This window comes from Strix aluco, chromosome 1 (assembly GCF_031877795.1).
Source record: "Strix aluco isolate bStrAlu1 chromosome 1, bStrAlu1.hap1, whole genome shotgun sequence".
NCBI lineage: Eukaryota > Metazoa > Chordata > Aves > Strigiformes > Strigidae > Strix > Strix aluco.
In genome coordinates this window covers 172,121,995-172,140,883 of record NC_133931.1, presented here as the reverse complement: position 1 = coordinate 172,140,883, position 18,889 = coordinate 172,121,995, and the positions used below count along the sequence as shown (strand labels likewise).

General features: G+C 40.6%; 1 protein-coding gene across 2 annotated transcripts in view; it reads left to right on the top strand.

Moving 5' to 3' along the window:
* The window catches only part of VIPR1 (vasoactive intestinal peptide receptor 1), a 118,859-nt gene that overhangs the window by 62,694 nt on the left and 37,276 nt on the right, over nucleotides 1–18,889 (top strand). For both annotated transcript variants that reach the window (XM_074845834.1, XM_074845833.1), the window contains 3 exons: nucleotides 11,777–11,880; nucleotides 16,316–16,416; nucleotides 18,323–18,455. In XM_074845834.1, the coding sequence (XP_074701935.1) occupies nucleotides 11,777–11,880; nucleotides 16,316–16,416; nucleotides 18,323–18,455 (338 nt within the window). The remainder of the gene's footprint in view (nucleotides 1–11,776; nucleotides 11,881–16,315; nucleotides 16,417–18,322; nucleotides 18,456–18,889) is intronic.

The window sequence follows — 18,889 nt, the reverse complement described above, 5'->3', positions numbered from 1 at the left end:
AAGTGCATTACTTGTTATCACTTGACCAGAGAGTTCCAGCTTTTTTTCAATGCGTGGAAGATGACATTTGTAGTAGAGATTTGTTTCTTGCAGTTTCTCCAAAAGAAATTGTCCATTGTGCACAAGTTAAACAGCAAAAATTAACACTGACCGTTTTTAAGCTTCAGCTATTAAATTAATTGACTTAAGGGGGCGGGGTGGGAATAACCACGCTCTGGAATCTCACTCAATGAGGTGAGATCCTTCTGAGTTTTAGGCTTGCCAAACTTCTTTTTTCCTCCAGTGCTCTAAATTTACTTCTGTTCTCCTTTCCCCTCCCTCATGAACGCTTTTTACTTATCTTTCCTGCTCCAATTCTTTTCCTTGTGCTTAGTGGACCTACTGACTGCAAGGACTGAAATTCATCATTAATTCTGGTATATTCCTATTTTCAAGCCTGAATTTCAAGTTCCTGATTTCCCCCCATTCTCCAATACATAATGTCTTCATCCCTTACTTGTTTTGTTCATCTTCATCATTTTTGCACCAAACCCCAACTCTTTCCTGGTGTTAGAAATACACTGCCAAACCCTGGGCATGAGGGATACAAGAAAATAGAACTTGTCGGTGTTGAGGGATCCCACACCATGAATTTATACTTTCGCTGGACTAGTGGAGAGTACACAACTTCATGGGTGTAGCCAAACTGTGACAGTGCTGTCCGGAACAGGTGTTGTCATCAGTACATTTTTATGTGGGTAGGGAGCCATCAGAGAGTCTAGCTGGCATTGCCATCCAGTTGCCCTGCCATCCTCCTATTGCATTTAGACATAACCTGCTCCAGTGGATTGAACTTCTAAAACCATATTACAAGAAGGCAACAGAACTTCTTAGAGCTATTGTGACATTCATGCACAAATAAAGAAAAAGAGATAATGCAAAGAAACAGTCAGGAAACTTATATGGAAATTTTCCTGACATATCATAGAACACAGATTGTGACAATACCACTTTGATTGCCCACCTGGAGCATTTATTAAGTTTCCACATGTCCTCTTGAATACTGGATGTCATCATTTCTCAATCATGCCTCGTGCCAGTCAAATCCTTGGGCCAGGGTTCCTGAGATAAACTGTGAGCCACTGGAGTAGGGTAGTTTCTCCAAGGCTACTCTGGTTCCTCCAGAGTACAAGAGGGTTGGAGATGACTTGTCTCATCCTACAGTGGTTTTCAAATATGTTGCTTTTTAGTCTCCCTCTGTTGCATGTAAATGACAAAGATAAACTGAAGCTATGGAAAATAGATATTCTGGTAAATAGAAAGCCCACCATTCTAGAAGAGACTGGAAGATTGTGGCTTAGTGATGCTTGCTTAGCTTAGTAACACAGTAACACAGAAGGTGAGAGTCCCTGTTTCAAGAGTGAAATCAAGGGGGGAAAAGAGTAATTTAAGCCAATACTCATCAAAAGCTGAGACCTTAAATACTGGTCTCAGGTGAATCTTGAGTTGTTTCAGCAAAATTATGCCCACTCTTTTGAATGTCATTGCTAAGAATGCTGTCTGTCTGGCTCAGGACATTTCCTGACTTCAGGCTGCTGCTCTTTGTCCTCTTTGGCAGTTCCAAATCCTACATGCTGAGGAACAAATCCTCCAAGTCATATCTGGCTTTGGATATCCATGGAAGTGATGCTTTTACTGGCTATTTGGAGTCTTAGAATGAGCATGAAGCTGTCTGTGCTTATTGTTGACAGCTTTTACATGCACTCATAGTTTGTTAAACTGATTTCCATGGTGCTCATTCAGAAGGTTTTGTGCAGTTCTTCAGGTAAGAATTAGGGTGGGATGAGAGTCATGTAACCATGTGTTTCTCTGGGGTTTGAATCAGCCTGTAATTTCCCCACTGTTCATGGAGGGAAGTCTATTCAGAACAGACACTCAGGATCTCAGCTATAGGTGGAGCACATCTGCTTATCCACAGATACATAGATAAAATTTTCAGATGTATCTAAATTACTTGTGTGTTTAATATCATTAGAGGTTGTATGCAAATAGCCTTATATCTAAAGAACTTGGAGACAAATTCTCCTCTGGCTTTACAGTCTTTTAAACCTGGAGTAACTGAAGTTTGTGCCAGCTTTAGCATTCAGAATCTGACCTAAAGTCATTAAATGAGCCCTTTTCTGTATAAGCAGAGTCCTAAGACTTACCTGAGAAATGATGGATCTTATTATGTTATTGTGAATATTTTAAATCATAATCCATCAGGAAGATTACATCTTTCTATTTATTTATTTAATGTTCTCTTAACATTTTAAGCTTGCACATTCATACTCTTCTGTCAGATAGTTTTTTATTTGAATTTAAAAGGTATCTTTTTCTCTGTGGTACATTTTAATTCAAGAAATATAAATCAAGAGCTTTTTTATTGCCTTTTGTCATTCTCATTCTCTTTTTTGATATTGTGCCCAAAGTTATTTTAACTACCGTTTGATCCTATATACATCTCAGTTGTTGTGAGCGCTTACACAAAAAACGTGGTTCATATCATTCCTAGCTTCTGACTGATGGCTTTTTGGCAAATTCAGTATGATGGACAGCAAAGGTCTAATTCTGTCATCTCTTTCACTTTGAAAGACATTGAGTAATCCTTTGTAGCATTATCCAACTTCATTACAACAGAGGCAATAAAGTGGAATTCATTGGATGAATGTCACTTACTGTTAACATCCAGGTCCTAATGGTTCAGGCTGGAGCAATACCCAACTATCACTGCTCCCCACCCTTTCCAGTTCTGGCACACACACACAACTCTACACAACTGCACAGACCAAAGGGAAGAGCTCCCCATGAAATAACATGAGAATGAGCACCTCATTGAAGCAAATGGTTAAGCAGACTACTGCAGGTAGCTCCACTGATGCCACCTGCAAGCTTGCAGGGTCCTCATGTGCTCCATATGGAACCCTCCAAACACACTTGAGTCCCTCGAGTCTTGGAGCAGAGTATAGCCATGTCCTGGGGTAGTCAAATGAAATTTGTAAGTAGGACATGGAGAGGGACTCCAGGGAGCTGGTATTCTGCCTTTCTTTTTGGTTAGTTAAACATACAGATGAGACTCCTTCCACTGAACTGTGGACACCTAACATTAAGCATCTAATCTAAACTCCTTGTCTAATCTCTTCCTCGAGCACTTTCAGGACATGGATTATCCCATGACATTTCTTAGGAAGGGATGAATTGACCTTTGGATGTCTGATATGGCCTCTGCAGGGAACCTGATAGTCTGCTTCAGACTAGACTCCCTACATTTCCATGGCGAAAGTTAGGTGAGATGAATACCAACCTTTTGCACATGCAAAAGAGATCTATAGTGAGTAGATGAAAGCAAACAAAAATGCCGAATCGCATTTACTTCCCTCCTCCAAAAATGATTCTCATTTATTTGAGAAACATCTTAATCTCTCTCTCTCAAGCCAACACTCCTCTCCTGATTTTTTTCTTCCTTTATTCTATATTGCTTTAGCAACTAGAATGAAAACTGCATAAAATCAGAAGAGGGATGAGCAGATAGCAACAGATAAGCAGAAGACGTTATCACTACCATCAAGAACCCCAAATTTAACCATATCTGCTCTTTATTTACAACAATGCTCATTTAAAATTTCAAACTGCTCAAGCAGTTGAGTGCATCTCTTATGGAGGTTTGTTCACTGAGAGCCCTCAGCCTGCTCAGGTGCTGTGCTGTCCAAACATGCCTTCATACCACAAAGGCAGAATTACCAGGAAACGTCCTCATTTACATGGAATTGTGCCAATTATTTGCACAGTCCACCCTGAAGTCACAGAAAATGAGACAAGCCAGCCAACGCTTCTGCTCACTGTGCCCATTAGGGCAGCCTCCAGCCCTGTTTGATGTTCATTTTTCTCATTTGTCATGGACAACAGAATGTCCAAGGCAGAAAACAGTGATGGATGACCCCATTTCCACGGATCTGTGTTGATTTTACATTCAGAGTGCACCTCCAACAGTGTGCATGGGTGTAAATAAAGAAACAGGAGGTTTTCCAGATATATGGCATATTTAAAGCTTGGTTTTGCTTTAGACCATTGAGATTTGTTTACAGCGGAGGTGTCACAATGCATGTGCCCCACTCCTCTGAAGGACTGGTGCCGAGAAGGTTTTTCGAGCGGTAGTTGAACCTCTCCACCATCCTACAGAGCCACCAGGTCATGCATGTCCAGTGATACCAGTGCACACTGTGTTGAGGTCCTTTGGTTGAAAGTCCACTACCAGCCCATCACTTGTGGGATTGCTTTGCCTCCACTTATCCAGAAATGTACATCTTTTTCTTGTAACTTCCTGGCATACTGTGAGTGCAATATCAAGAGATCTAATGAGAAATTTGTCCTAGAGTTTGACGGTTCTGCTTTTAATGTGAGAAAACAGAGTTTACAAAAGGTGTCTAATTAAGGAGAACATGTGATGTTAAGAAGGGAGGAATTATCTATATTTGTTAAGGATCAAGATCTTCACACTTAGAAATGTAATGTGCAGGAAGGGGAAAGGAAGATAAGGGAAAATGGAAGGTCTCCCAAAATCCAGGGTGCAGTGAGCTTCAAGACACCAGAGATGTGGCAGTAATAACTGCAGACCAAGTGATGTGAAAAAGAACAAATGAAGAAACTGAAGGCTGTGTCTGTTGTGTGGTGTTTTGACACCATGCTACAGGTTGTACTGCGGCATGAAATTGTGAAATACTGAAAATACTAAATAACATGAAACACTAAGCAGAAATTTTACTGAAAGAATGATCTTGTGAAATCGTGACTGAGGCAGATAAAGCAAGTTTGGAAAATAACTTGTCATGACTTACCCCTCAAGTTTCTCCCAGATCTAACCACTTCAGCATCCAGTTCAGTGCAATCTATAGCTGTCTGAAAGTTTCAGGTTTCCCAGTAACAGTAGGACAGATCAATAGTAAAAATGGAACTAGAAATGTTCCAGTTGGCTCAGCAGCATCTCAAGAAGAGTAAATGATAAGAACTGTCATTGCTTTAATAGCTTCTGCTTGAAAAAATCAATTTATGACCATGGAATATGATGACAGAGAAGCAGGACAGATTGCTATTGAGAGCAGACCTTCCCCTCTTCTTTAGAAGCTATTACAGAAAAGGGCAAGAGAAGTAAGAGGGAGACAGAAGTGAACATCCCTTAGCAATGACTGACCTTATAGCTCTTCATATGAATTCAGGATCCCATTAAAAGCCAGTAAGAGGTTTTCATCCACTGACATCAAAGATCTAAAACCTCACCTATGACACAAACTTTCAGACATGTTTTTGAGTCTGAAGTGTGTATTTGAAACAGATGAGAGGCAAAAAGAAATTAAGAAAGAGAAAAACCTTAAGAGCTAGACATAGGCAACAAATTGCTTGGAATACGGTTATCTCCCTGCATTTATTCTGCTCACCTGTTCAGTGTTTAACTCCTCAGATCAAACACCTTTTATGAAGAAAATATTCTGGTTTTATCTTGGTTCCACTAACTCCTCACTTCTTTTCCAGTATGTCATGAATAAATCATGTCGTTCCTCTTCTAGTCCCTTTACTGGTTGGTATAACCCAATCTGCAAAGTCATTTTGATTCATATCTCTTCCACATGATTCCCAAATACATTTATAAATCAGGAAATTGAATTAGAAGTTTTCCATGTGTTTGTTCTTGTTCCAGAAAGTCTATCCCAATTAATAAATTTTGTGTGTAGTGTTTTGTTGTAGAACAACGTCTCCCATTTTTCCCAAGAAACAGTAATGAAAATAAATATTCACTGCAGAGCAGAGTTAGACACCTTGTACAGGTCTGTGAAGATCCTGGAGGCAGAGGAAGAAGACTTGAAGTCAACCCTCTGGGCTCTTTTGGCAGCAGAGGGACCAAGATCAAGCCCAGAAGACCTTATGATGGGTGCAGCTGAGCAGGTCTGTCAGGTGATAAGTGGGATGTTCATGTCCAAAGGAGAATAGGGCCACTATCATTGGAACAATGTATGAATAAAGGTATGGACAGACACTGTGCAAGTAGAGTAGCTAGATTAATGCTCTTCCATCTAGAAAAATGTGGATTGAAAAGGTGTAAGTCAGAGGTAAAAACAGTCATGAATTTTGTGAAGAAAGTAGGTGGGGAATGATTGTTTCATGGTGTATGAGAGAAGCGGTACTAAACAAAATTGGCCATCAGTGGGTCTAAAATAAGCGTAGGGAGGGATGTTTTCATACAACATATAAAGAAATGGTAGGGCTGATAGACCTGGAAGGTACAAGTGAAAGCCAAAAGTATAAATAGCTATCATAATTCTTAGAAAGAGGCAAGAAAAATTCAGAGTACAGGAATAAGATAAATTTAGTGGTTAGGTGTGTGGAACACTAGCTCATATGCAACCTCCGTTTGAGGGAGATGAGAAGATATTTCCGCTATTACCAGGATATGCAACATGCAAGGCCATAAAGTCATTTAACTGCTTAATCTGCTCTGCTTCCTAGGAAGATTCAATAGGTCTTCACCCAACTGGGGGAGAAAAAAGGCAGAGTATAAAGACAAAAAAGTCCTCCTTGTCTCCTGATCAGTATCAGTACTCTCAATTCATTGTTATTTGTCAATCCAATTAAAAAAAGGTAAGAGTGGTGTGGGATAGGAAGAGAAGAGGATGCTTCTTTCCTCAGAAGAAATTGAACTAAAACAATTACTAAAATCTGAATATCCAACAACTGAATTGAAAACAGGAATACTCAGACATTTCCATCATGAGTTTAAAGGTGTTGGTTTTTTTTATTTTGCTGGGGTTTTTTTAATCCTAAAAAGACATTTTTAACCAAAACTTGTCTCAGAATTTAGCCAGTCCTGCTTGTTGCCATTGAAAGGATTTTCCTTCCCTCTGTCTTTGCTACCTAGAGCGGAGAGTTTCTGAATTACCCTGCAAGTGAGAAGAAGCCGCTTAAATATAGGTGCAAGTCATGTACCACACGAACTAATCAGAAGATGGGAGCATTCAGATAATTGCTTACAACCATCAATCCCATTTCCATAATAGGCATGCCATCAAACCGTGCAGATTAGGAAATTAGAGAGGGCTTTGTGATCTCTAACGAGGCATTTGCTTAAACCAGGAGCAGCTGCTGGGCCAGATGGTGAAGTCCTGTCCTACAGCAGACATGATACTAGAAAGATGCAAAAGTCTGTGGAGGAATGCAGTCTCTTCTCATGCTTTGTGTACATGATCATTAATCACTGTGGCACACTGCAAGCAGATTTTCAAGGAATATAGGCAGAGGTAGCGCGTGAGGAAGATTTGTTTTATTATACATACATATATTCAACAGTTTACATTGGCTTGCATGGCCCATCCTTGTCTGTTTAACTTTGCAGTCGGGCAGCGTTTAGTGTGCTGCAGACCAGCTGGTGTTGAGCTCAGGAGAGACCCTGCTGATCTCACTGGGGCTTGACCTGAAGCCACTAACACATTTGCACTTCTGTGGCCAATACATCTGTAAAGAGGCAGAGCTCATGTCTCGGCCTGGACCAAGAAATGTGGTATTTTTGATTAAACAGTTATAACCTGTCATGCTGTGCAGGACCCTTTAAGGCACCATTGCAATAAAACTAGCAGAAAACTGGTTATTCAGACCTGCAGCTTCACCCCTTACCTTTCAATAGTGTTTTATGCATTGACTGTCATAAATAGTGATATAAATGAGCCAGAGGTCTAGCCTCATATTTACACTTGTAATTCCATTCTGCAAACAGTGACTTTTATACCACAGCATACTTTTGGAAGGCTGACTGCTTAGTTTCCCCTCCTGGTTCTCCCTTCATACATCCATCCTTTCCTTCTGGCAGGGAGCCTTATGAAAAGGTCATCACGTTGCTCCCTTTTAAAACCTCGTCTTTAAACTCCTTTGTCCTGATAGCTGCAAAGAGAGAAGACAGCAGTGAAGGAGTGGGGTGCTGAGATCCCTCTAATTGTCTCCCTGTGATGCTTTGCTCAAGACTCACACAATTGTGTTATTGCACCTTAGCAATTATTGTGCACCTGCTGAGCCAGAATAGCTCCTAACATGCATGATTTACACCTTTGACAGCCATGGAGAGATTTCACTTAATTTACACTGCAATTGAAAACAGTTTAGCCTAGTTACCTCCTTTTCCCATACATGGAGTTGTTGTGGATGAGCTGGAGAGCAGTGTGTCACTGCAGCATCAGTAACAGACTCTCAAAAACAATGTCTCATCCTCATGGGGCCATGTGACAGCACCCAGGAGAGGAGTTCTGTTACACACAAGGCTCCCATTCACAAACGCACTTCTGAAGTAATGAGACCCTCTTGGACTTTCAAATTGCCTTTGCATTCTCTAACCATGGCCAAACCGAAACACAGGAGGCTCCATCTGAACATAAGGAAACACTTTTTTACTGTGAGGGTCACCAAGCACTGAAGCAGGTTGCTCAGAGAGGTTGTACAGTCTCCAATCTTGGAGGTTTCCAAGGGTCCAGAAAGCATGTGGACATGCTCCTGAGCAACCAGCTCTAGGTGGCCCTGCTTGAGAAGGGGGGTTGGATCAGATGACCTCTAGAGGTCCCTTCCAACCTCAGTCATTCTGTAATTCTGTGAAAGCAGGAAGCTGAGTTCTGATAAGACATGTTATGAGGTTATTGTTATCGTAAATGGGAGTTAGTTGTGGCTTTTTCAAGTTAAAGTGTTTGGTTTGGTTGGGTTTTTTTTAAATGGAAAACCTCATCTCATGAGAATGGATGTGGCTTTTAGGAGTAGATATGCTAGTTTGACTATTGTGACATCTCTGATCAAAATGTAATACAAACCCCACAAAAGGCAGATTATTTCATGGATGTTAACTAATGCCACCCTATCAAGAGGACTCTGTTCACAGCAGGGAATTGAACCTCCTTTTTCACTGGAGGTCTGTGACAGAGCTGGGATTTGACCTTGTAACATAAAAACCTCAGTTTAATACTTAAGTCTAAAGTTTGCTGCCTGTAAACCTCAGAGTAAGAACTAAACTTGTGAGGCACTTTTCCAAATTTTATGTTCATTTTCAGTATAGAACGTAATCTGATAAGTAACAGTATTTAGAAATGTTGTTTGCTCTGAGGAGAGGTATTATCCATCACTTGAGCCAAAATTGCGATGTGGTAAAATCTGTATCTTCTAACTCTGTACTTTTTGTGCTTCCCAGACATCTAGTACGGAACATGAGAGTTAATAGAAAGGTTTCTTTTATCACCACATGTGTGTGAATTTGCGCATCAAAAAGTGACATGAGCAGCAAAGGGTGGTAGAAAAGCTTCTCTGGGAAGTGAGTTTTCCTAAAATCAGGGACATTTTTATTATTATTACTTAATCCCAGTGATTCTGTATCATTGTACTTCCCTCTACCTTAGATTCCACATCCACTAGATCATTAAAGACAACTTTTAAAGGATTCTTGAGAGCAGTGAGAATAATTACAAAAGAATCAAACAGTTGTGTGAAAGTGCACTTAAACAGAAGAAATAGGAGAAAATTAAGATGAAAGAAGCACCCCTTAGTTCACTGAGAATAAGAAGCAAAGAATCAAAACCACCATGAAAGCTAAAGGCATCCCCAGAGAGGAGGAGTTTTGAGCAGGAAATAGGAAGCAGAAAAGTTCATTACAATGGGATCCATTGTAATGAAGAATAACAGAAATTACATACCACCTCAAAAAAAAAAAAAAAAAAAAGTACCGAACAGTCATGTCCTTGATTTGTTTGCACAAGAACTCTTATGTTCCCAATATGAATCCTGGTAAAAAGAAATGTAAACAGTGACCATGCAGAAAAAACCTGGGGAACAGCAACCCACCAAACTGTGCTAAAGTTAACTTCTTTTGGAGCATCTGTTAAAATAAATAAAAGCACCAGATCCTCCATGGAGTTTAGATCTGTTGGAAAGACAAATTACAGGCGTAAGTTTTAGTGTCAAAATCCACCTGTCACAGCGATTCAAGAAGTGACTTAAGCCAGGGGATAGGCTGCTGCCGATTTCAGTGCAAGACAGGTCTGTGGTTAGGAAGGTGTTTGGATGACTCAACTGTCAGAAATTCCTGGAGGTGATACTGAGTATTTTCATGACTCATAGCCGCATAATTGATTTGCTTCTGTTTGCAGAAGCTTTATTATTCTCGTGTGCAAAGAACTCCATTGTTTGAAATTTTTGCAAAGCTCTTGAGTTTCACTGATGTAATTCTTCATCTAAGAAGCAAGTTTTGACTACTATTTGTTCATTCTGGTTTATTATACCATCTTTCCAGTCAGGGATGGCAGGCAGTTTTGTGTGATAAGTGAGGGACTTTTTACCAAGGACATGTAGTGATAGGACAAGGGGTAATGGCTTTAAAGTGAAAGAGGGCAGATTTAGATTAGATATAAAGAAGAAGTTCTTTACTGTGAGGATGGTGGGACACTGGAACTGGTTGCCCAGAGAAGCTGTGGCTGGCCCCTCTTTGGAAGGGTTCAAGGCCAGGTTGGACGGGGCTTTGGGCAACCTGGGCTTGTGGAAGGTGTCCCTGCCCATGGCAGGGGGGTTGGAACTAGATGATCTTTAAGATCCCTTCCAACCCAAACCATTCTATGATTCTATGACACCAAAGGAATGCCACAGTGATGTGATTCGCATGAGACGGACAGAGTATGGACCAGTGGTCAGAGTGGGTGTTGGGGGAATTTACAATGTACTGTTGGATGTATTGCTTCTTTGTCATTTCTGTCTGACAAACATCTATCTTGGCCATTTAGACTACAACCATTTAGGGTAAGGTCTATCCTGGTCAAACTGTTGGTCTTTCCTTCTTTTGCTTGATTAATCTCTGTACAGCCCCTAGCCAATGTGGGTTTGAGGTCCAGCTGGGATAGGAAGCAGCGATGTCTTACAAAGTGAGAAACGCTTGGCACCCTTACGATCCCGGATGGACCAGCAAGTGCAGAGTACCAGAAGAGGCATGTGAACTTCACAGTTTTGTCAGGAGACAGATGTCCTTATGTTAATTAAGGCTCTTTTTAGCCAGATGGAGGCCTTAGGCACTCAACTTGCTTAAGAGTCCAGGAAATTTTCCTGCCTTTGAGTATACATGTTAAAACAGGCAATACAGGTTGTCAGTATTTGTTTTTTCTCCCCTCATAGCCAAATTTTGAAGTGTTTGGCTCTCAAACAAGATTGCAGTAGATTTCTCAGGAATCCCATTTGATCAGGGCTCATCTTGTAGGCAAGATCTGGATTTTGAGGGCTGCATTCAGTTCCCATACCTCTAACTTTACCCGCATAATGTGAAATGAGCAGTTTATCTATCCCTGTTTTGGCTTCTCACAAGCCAAGTGAAAGACATGAATACTTCACTGCTCTGTTTAGATGAAAAATTTTCCAGGAACAAAGGCAATATGACAATAACTCTCTCAAACAATACTGGTGCAGTGCCAACAACCAAAGGCCTGGGTACAACTGGCATTATGGTACCATTAGAAGAAATGTTTTGTGGGCACCTCAGCATTAAAATGTACTTGGTTTTGAGGTCTGAACTTTATGGCCCAATAGGTCTCTCCAATTTATGTGTTCTGTGTAATATGAACACTTCGTAACAGAGAAGTATGAGAATTTTACTCTAAGTGTTACAAGAAATGCGCTCTGGCATTTGAATCAATAAAAGGCAGATGTTTGTTTAACAGCAAGCTGAACATTTCTTTTTAAATCATCCTTTCCTCTTTTCTTTCAGGGAATGTAACCAGGAATTGTACAAGCCAGGGCTGGACGGATGTGTACCCTGCGCCCTATGCCATAGCTTGTGGATATGATTCCAACAGCACTCCAGGGGAGGAGGTTTGTAAACCTGGATGGGTAGAAATCAAGATTTACCAGGGATTGATATCAGAATCACATGATCTTCCCACGCCCAATTTTTTCTATTCCCACTCTGATTCCTCAAGAAGGAAGGATCCTCTTGAGGATCCCTGGAAGCAGAGATCAAATGTCTGGTGAAAGAGATGAACCTCCCTTTGATTTCCAGGGGGGTGGCAGGAAATCATCACCTGAGAAGATCAGACCGGTGTCTCTGTGATGCCCACACATAACTTCAGGTGCTTGATTTTCCTTGTTCAACTTTGAAACAAACCCTCCATATTTTTATCTGTCCTTCAGTAGACATGGTGATTCTGGTATTTCTAGGCCAACACAAGCATCTAAAGGGATAAAAGGGTACAAGTCACTTGACATTAGTGCTGCTCTGCTGATCTCAACCAGCTGAAGATCTAGAAAACTGTAGGGAACACACACATTTTCATGCAATGTTACTGAATTTTGTAAGGAAATCCTCAAGGTCTCTAGGATACTGCCTGTATGTAAATTAGTAATTACTGACCTAGGTACAATGAGCTTTATAGAGTATTGTCATTACATAGGAAGGACTTTGCTATTGGTTTGCTCCATGCTGAGACATGAAGGGTAAAGTCTAAAGAGGATAATAAATGTTGTTAGAAACAAGATTCACCTCACCTAACTAAACAGTTCAACATCTAATCTAAACTAGTCACCTATAGCTGTCCCATAGTCAACAAGGAAAAGCTTATGCTAAAAAATAATATTTCACTGCAACCATATGTTTATATTAAACCTATGCCCATGCTTTTTTTTCTTTTGTATGACATATGTCAGTGTTTGTGAATGTTGGACATAGGAATCTCAATAATGAATAAATATATATGGTGAGAGGTCTTTGTGTAAGGTCACCCGTTACCAAGGCACTCAAAGAGTTAACAGAGAATCTGAACAGAACTGAGCCAGCCTTTAATAGCGAAAGAATACAGAAAACAACAAAGGGAAAGCTTCACAAATAATTTCAGGGCTCAACTGAAGAGAGCCTTGGTCTGCCTTCGAGGTCAGCCACCACTTCTCATCCTGTAGTGTTCGGTTTCTCAGATTGAGCTGTGTGGCACCAGTTGCACATTGCGAAAGCTGTTGTTATGGCTCTGCTCTGGAAAGGTCCTCCATCAAGACCTCTGGTTTATGTTCCAGCTGCAAAGGGGATTTGGGAATTCCTGGGACATGCTTTGGCAGCCCAATGGATTGCAGTATTGCCAGAGTGCCACGTTACCAAGAGAACATGTATTGTGTTCTTTTAATTCTTTCTTAATTATTTTCTCTCAATTTCCGTGTTTTTGTCATGCTGTTTAAGTCTAATTTGTGTGAAAGGTGGCTGAGGGGGGTGAACATGCAGTACTAGCCTTTGAAAAAGAATAGGTTTTTGTTGCTGTTGAATTGGCTGTCAGTTTGGGGAGGAAGAAGTGAATGGAATAGAAAAAAAGGAGAACAGCAGGCTGTATGCAACATGAGGTCCAGAACAGACTGATAACCTTCCATGCTTAAAACACTTCATGCACTTTCAACACCTACTGGTCTCAAGTCAGAAACAAGAAAAATATGAAAAATAAATAAGAGCTGTGTGTAAGTTTTTAGCTGTGAATTGTGGCAGTCCCTAAGAAGCAGATGATCTAGACACCAAAGCAGTGCACTTTTGATCTTTGCAGCAATAATGATTCCTTCTCCGACCTGACCTTTAAAAAACATGTATTAGCAAATAAGGGGGTTGTTTTGCTGTCCCATTGTCAGATGTGATGCACAACTTCTCTCTTGTGTGCCTCCATCTGGTCAGAGAGGGGCCACCCCAGGTGTCCCCATAGGCTCTGTCTAAAGATGGTGAAGAAAATAGACACCTCCAGAGGTCAGTTCACCCCACATTTCTCTCCACAGGGACCTCCTTGCATTTATGTAGAGGGAGTCCAGATGATTTTAGGCTAGGTGACATGAACCCAAACCATGTATGGGTGCAGAGCTACTGAAAGACTTCATATCAGTATTACTGTTCTTTTTCTCTTACAAATGTAAATGTTTCACATTCTAATGGACAAATATAGAGGTTACTGAACAGAAACCAAGGAAGCTAATTCTCAGATTATCTCAGTTTAGCATCTACCTTAAGTAATTGTTCTTATCATCTTCCTGTGAAATTAAGCAGAGGCTTTCAGAGTAAGAAATTGCCTAATTTCATTTCATAAATCAATCTAGGTCTACAGCTAGAAACCAGGCATCCTGGCATGCATTTCCTTCACTTCTCTAAATCCCTCTTCTTTCTAATAAGAATATGTTAGTAATCAGCTCTGAGTGAAATTCCAGTTCCATTTATGATCTTGGATCAAATTCTCTGCTTTGATATCTGTAAAATGGGAAGTGATTGTCATTAGCAAGTGCAAATGAAGAGTGAGAAGCCATTATGCAGTGTTTCCAGAGATGACCCCACATGCTACATTAAAGCTGAATGTGAGCCGTCTCTGTACACATGAAGGATTGGTCATCGTAAAATATGAGGGCACGTAATTGGTTGTTGAATTGAACACCAAGATCTTTCTGTGCATAACTGGCTCCAGTGAATAACTCTAAGAAGCAAAAAGCTTATACCTGTATTCACACTGGAGAATTCCCATCCACCACCCCACTACTGACATCCCCTATGATAGCTCGTAATTTCCTTTCCCCCATTTCTCCGCTCTCCTAAATATAGTGTGGGACAACCTATTCCTGAAGCTCAATCCCCTACCACATGCTCCCTCCTTCTGCTGGCCAGGTCTTTCCTGGAACACTTCTGCTCTGGTGCCATCAAGAAGGAAACTAGATAATGAGAGAAAGACTAAATCAACATGAAGGAAGTTGACTGCTTTTATTTGCAAAGTCTTAGCTGCCTTTGGGAGCCCAAACTCAAACAAGACTGGAAACAAGGCTGTATTTAGTTAGCTTTGAGTGAAATCTGCAAGACAATGGGGTAGAAAGGTGGAACCTCTGCTGTTCCTTACTGCAGTGCAGGTACCTCCATGAAGTGCAGATGAGCGAGGCTTAGGTATGACCATACCATACTGAGTGACTCCATCACCACAGCAGCCTCCTGGCATCATATGGGCACGACTGGGTAGATAAATTGGCCTGAAACCCTTGCTGTGTATTACATGTTTCAGAGTTACTGACCCAAAGCTCTTAGTGATGTGGATTCATTGAGTGGGGCTGTAAAGACACTGTGCTTCTAGCCATCTCTGAGATCTGTGGTCTAAGAAGCAATACAGATACAACCAGTGTAATCTTTGCCCTTTCTGAAAGCTCTTGTCTTGTTTTAACACCCCTCCATGCTGGCTTGTGCAAATGCTGGAGGATTACTCCTCATCTCAGCCTCACTGGTTCTGTAAAGTACCTAGTACTTGTCAAGTCCTATGAAAATAGAGTATAAAAATGTCAATCCTTGCTGTTATTAAAGACTATTTTCCCAAACAAGGTTGGGTGTAGATTTTCTGTCTAAACTCTTCATGGTTTTGATTGTTTGGGTTTTTTATAGAAAATGGTGACAAAGAGAGCAGAGGAGGGTCAGTCAAGGGCTGGAAAAATAAGATTTTCCACAGGGTTAGATTCTTGTAAAAACTTGGATTTTTCATTGATAAAACAAATGTCCAAATACCAACTGATCTTCTGTCCTTTTTTTAAGCTGAAAATCAGAACATATTGATTTAGAGTGTGGCTGGAGAGCCTTAGGAGAGCTGCAGTTCTGTTGCCTTACTTCCCCATTTTATTTAGACTGGAATTGGATTTAAGTCCTGTGGTGCCCCATGCTCAGAGATTCCCTCTGTGTGTTGTCAAAGAGAAAAGCCATGAACTAGTTTCCAACTTAACCTTTATTTCTGAATTAGCATATCTGTGATTTCAATGAGAACATTTTAAGTTTTTGCTTGCCAAAACACAATGTCTAACTTCCACAAAAGCAAACCAATTTCCAGACCACTCCTGTCCTCAAACTTCCTTAATAAGAAAAAGCTCATCATACTCAGCACCTCAGAGCTGATGTGTCGGTGTGCTGTTTGACTGAACATTAGTCATTCTTGTTCCACAAGATTGGAACCATGTAGCTGTCTCTACAAGTGTCAAATCTGACTCCTTCCTGCCTGAACTTTTCTCTTGCATAACTGTAACCCAGTTTTGGAGTGGTCCAAGCTCTACTGAAACTGGACACATTCTTCTTATTCACACTGGAGGTATTTGAGTCATGTACTCTACTGGATGTGGTTTTAAAGGATGAAGGTGTTTGAGATTTTTTTGAGAGAGTGGAGTAGGATGATTTCCTTGTCTCACCAAGAAAGTCAGTAAAAGCTCAGTGATGGTGTATTTAGGGATGCACGTTGGCAGCTCTTTGAAAGACCTATTTTGTTTCTTTACTTCACATTAGCAAACGGCGTTCTATGGCACAGTCAAGACCGGCTACACCATTGGACATACCTTATCGCTCATTGCTCTCACAGCTGCTATGATCATTTTATGTCTCTTCAGGTAAGACCATGAGCGAAAAAGGCATAGGTAAGGGGATGACTCAAAGGACATAGTGGCTGTTTAAGTTACAGTCTATGAGTGTTACAAATGGATGCAAAAGACTTCTGCCAAGTCTCAGTTGGACAGGGGAGGAAAGTTCCTCCATCTTTTGGTACCACAGTTTCCTCTGTGTGAGAGTTATAACCCCAATCCAATTGTTTAGGTGGGATTCATCTTGCTAAATATATATTGTTACAGGATGGATCTCTGTATTAGAGGCCATTATCCCATAATCTTGTTATAGCTCACAGAGACCTAGTCAATATAGTATATATGGATGCTATGGAATGATGTGTTTCTACTAAAGTAGGTATTCAAAATGGTACAGGTGAATCACACCCCAAAACTACCTCCCAAAGTCTATATTTCAGAAGTGCTTCCTGCTCTAGCTCTATGACAAGACATAGACACCCAGAGCCATTTTAGGTGTGCTGGATCCTCTGAGATGTGCACAAGGGTAGCAGGTATGATGCAGGACCTTCAGGAGACCCAGACCCTTATGGACTGATGGGCAGATTACAGATGGCATATCAGCATATCAGATGGCCTAGATTGCAGAAAATTAATTAATCCTCAGTCTCTATCATTTATAATAGATTCAGGCATCTAAATTTGGGTGCCTCCAATGAAGAAGTCTGCATATAAGGTAATCTATTACAATGTTGTTTATGTACAGGAAGAACAGCAAAAAGCAGATCTCTGTGAGATGGAAGAATTTTTCTAGTTGTGATTCCATCTTCTCATGCCACTCTCCAGTGGCTTCCCTGAAATGCATTATATTGTTGTCCAATTTATGGCAGTCTGGTCCAGACATCATCTCCAAAGAAAGCTGTAGGAAACAACATACGTTCTAGGGTAACTCTCACACTTACACCAAGACTGACCTCCCTCTTCAAGATCTTTGCACTTCTCAGCACACACACTCTCTCCACTCCTCTTACAAGGGAAGAGTGTATCAGACACACATGCAAGTTATCTCATTGTAACAAGGTACAAGGTGCCAGCCAAGCTGGTGAAACTGTCAGGGTTCATGCTCTTCATTTGTGGGAAACAGCATAATTTGACTTGCCTTTGCCTGCAAGTACAGAGGACTCAGCTCAGTCACATTATCTTGCCATCGTCAGAGATTAAGAGCATAAACTTTGCCAGTGCACAGTGACTCATTAAGAGGTGGTAGTTTGATCATGTTGCTGAGCGAGGTCTATTGTGGTTCTGATGACTGTACAAAGTATCCATTTCCAGAGTATAAGGCCTTTCACGTTAGCTGATGTAAAGTCTCACTTGAAAAAAAGACCTACTTGATCAGAATTCGTCTTCAAAATATTTGTGGGCAAGGGACAGAAAAACCCTGGTCTTGTTCTCAATACCATTAATAACTAGTCATTTTTAAGTGAAAATATAGATCGTATTGCTCCAGAAAGCCTGCAATATGTGTTAATTTTGGCAGCAGCTACTAAGAATTTATTTCTCTTCCCAAAGAAACATTTCACTTTGAAAGGAATTATTGCAGTACAAACATTCTGTAGAAAACAGGCCTTTATCGTGAGCACAGTTTGCTCAAAAATGTTTCTTTTCCAATGGAGAGCAGTGTGATGGACCTGTTTTCTGTCATTCTGTCTTTTGACTTCTTTTTTTAAGAACTGGAAAAGCAGCAACACTGCTGCAGATGTATGGATTGCTACATGTTTTGTGTATTTAAAAAAGCTTAAGTGGATTAGCAGTGATTTACAGCAGAACGTAGTCTGTCTCAGGGTTTCTAATGTTTATTTGTAAGTCTGTATCTTGGCAGAAGAAACATGTAAATAGGTAAATAATGCTTTTGGGAAGCCTTGCTATTCAGAAATGTTGTTTCATCTCTTCCCAACAGAAAACTACACTGTACTCGGAATTATATTCATATGCACCTCTTCATGTCCTTCATAATGAGAGCCATCGCAGTCTTCGTAAAAGATGTCATCCTATTTGAAAGTGGAGAATCTGAACACTGCTTTGTGAGTTCAGTAAGTAGCCGGGCACATTGAAGTTTCCACCTTATTCTGTTGCCCCTCTTAAACAGTGCACCAAAAATTACCTTGCAAATGCATGTGAGAGAGTACTTCAGGAAGATTTCAAATTTTTTTCTCATTTGAAAGAAAAAACATGATTGATGCGGTTTAAAATGTATGAAAAAGGCGTAAAATAAGGCAGAGTCAAAAATTTATAGTCATTTGGTCCCTTCTGAGGTCAAACCCACAACAAAAAGAGATTTTGGGGCTCCTGTCAGTCCTGTGTCCGTCTCCCAGTCCCATGCTAATTTCTTGGATATCCTGGTCAAAGCAGACTTGCAGTCCTGTGTTTAACAATTCAATAAAACCTTTCCCTTCAGTGAGGGTGGGAGTCAGATCCAGATTCACATAACTAACTTTAGGTATCTATGGGGTAAGTACCTATACAT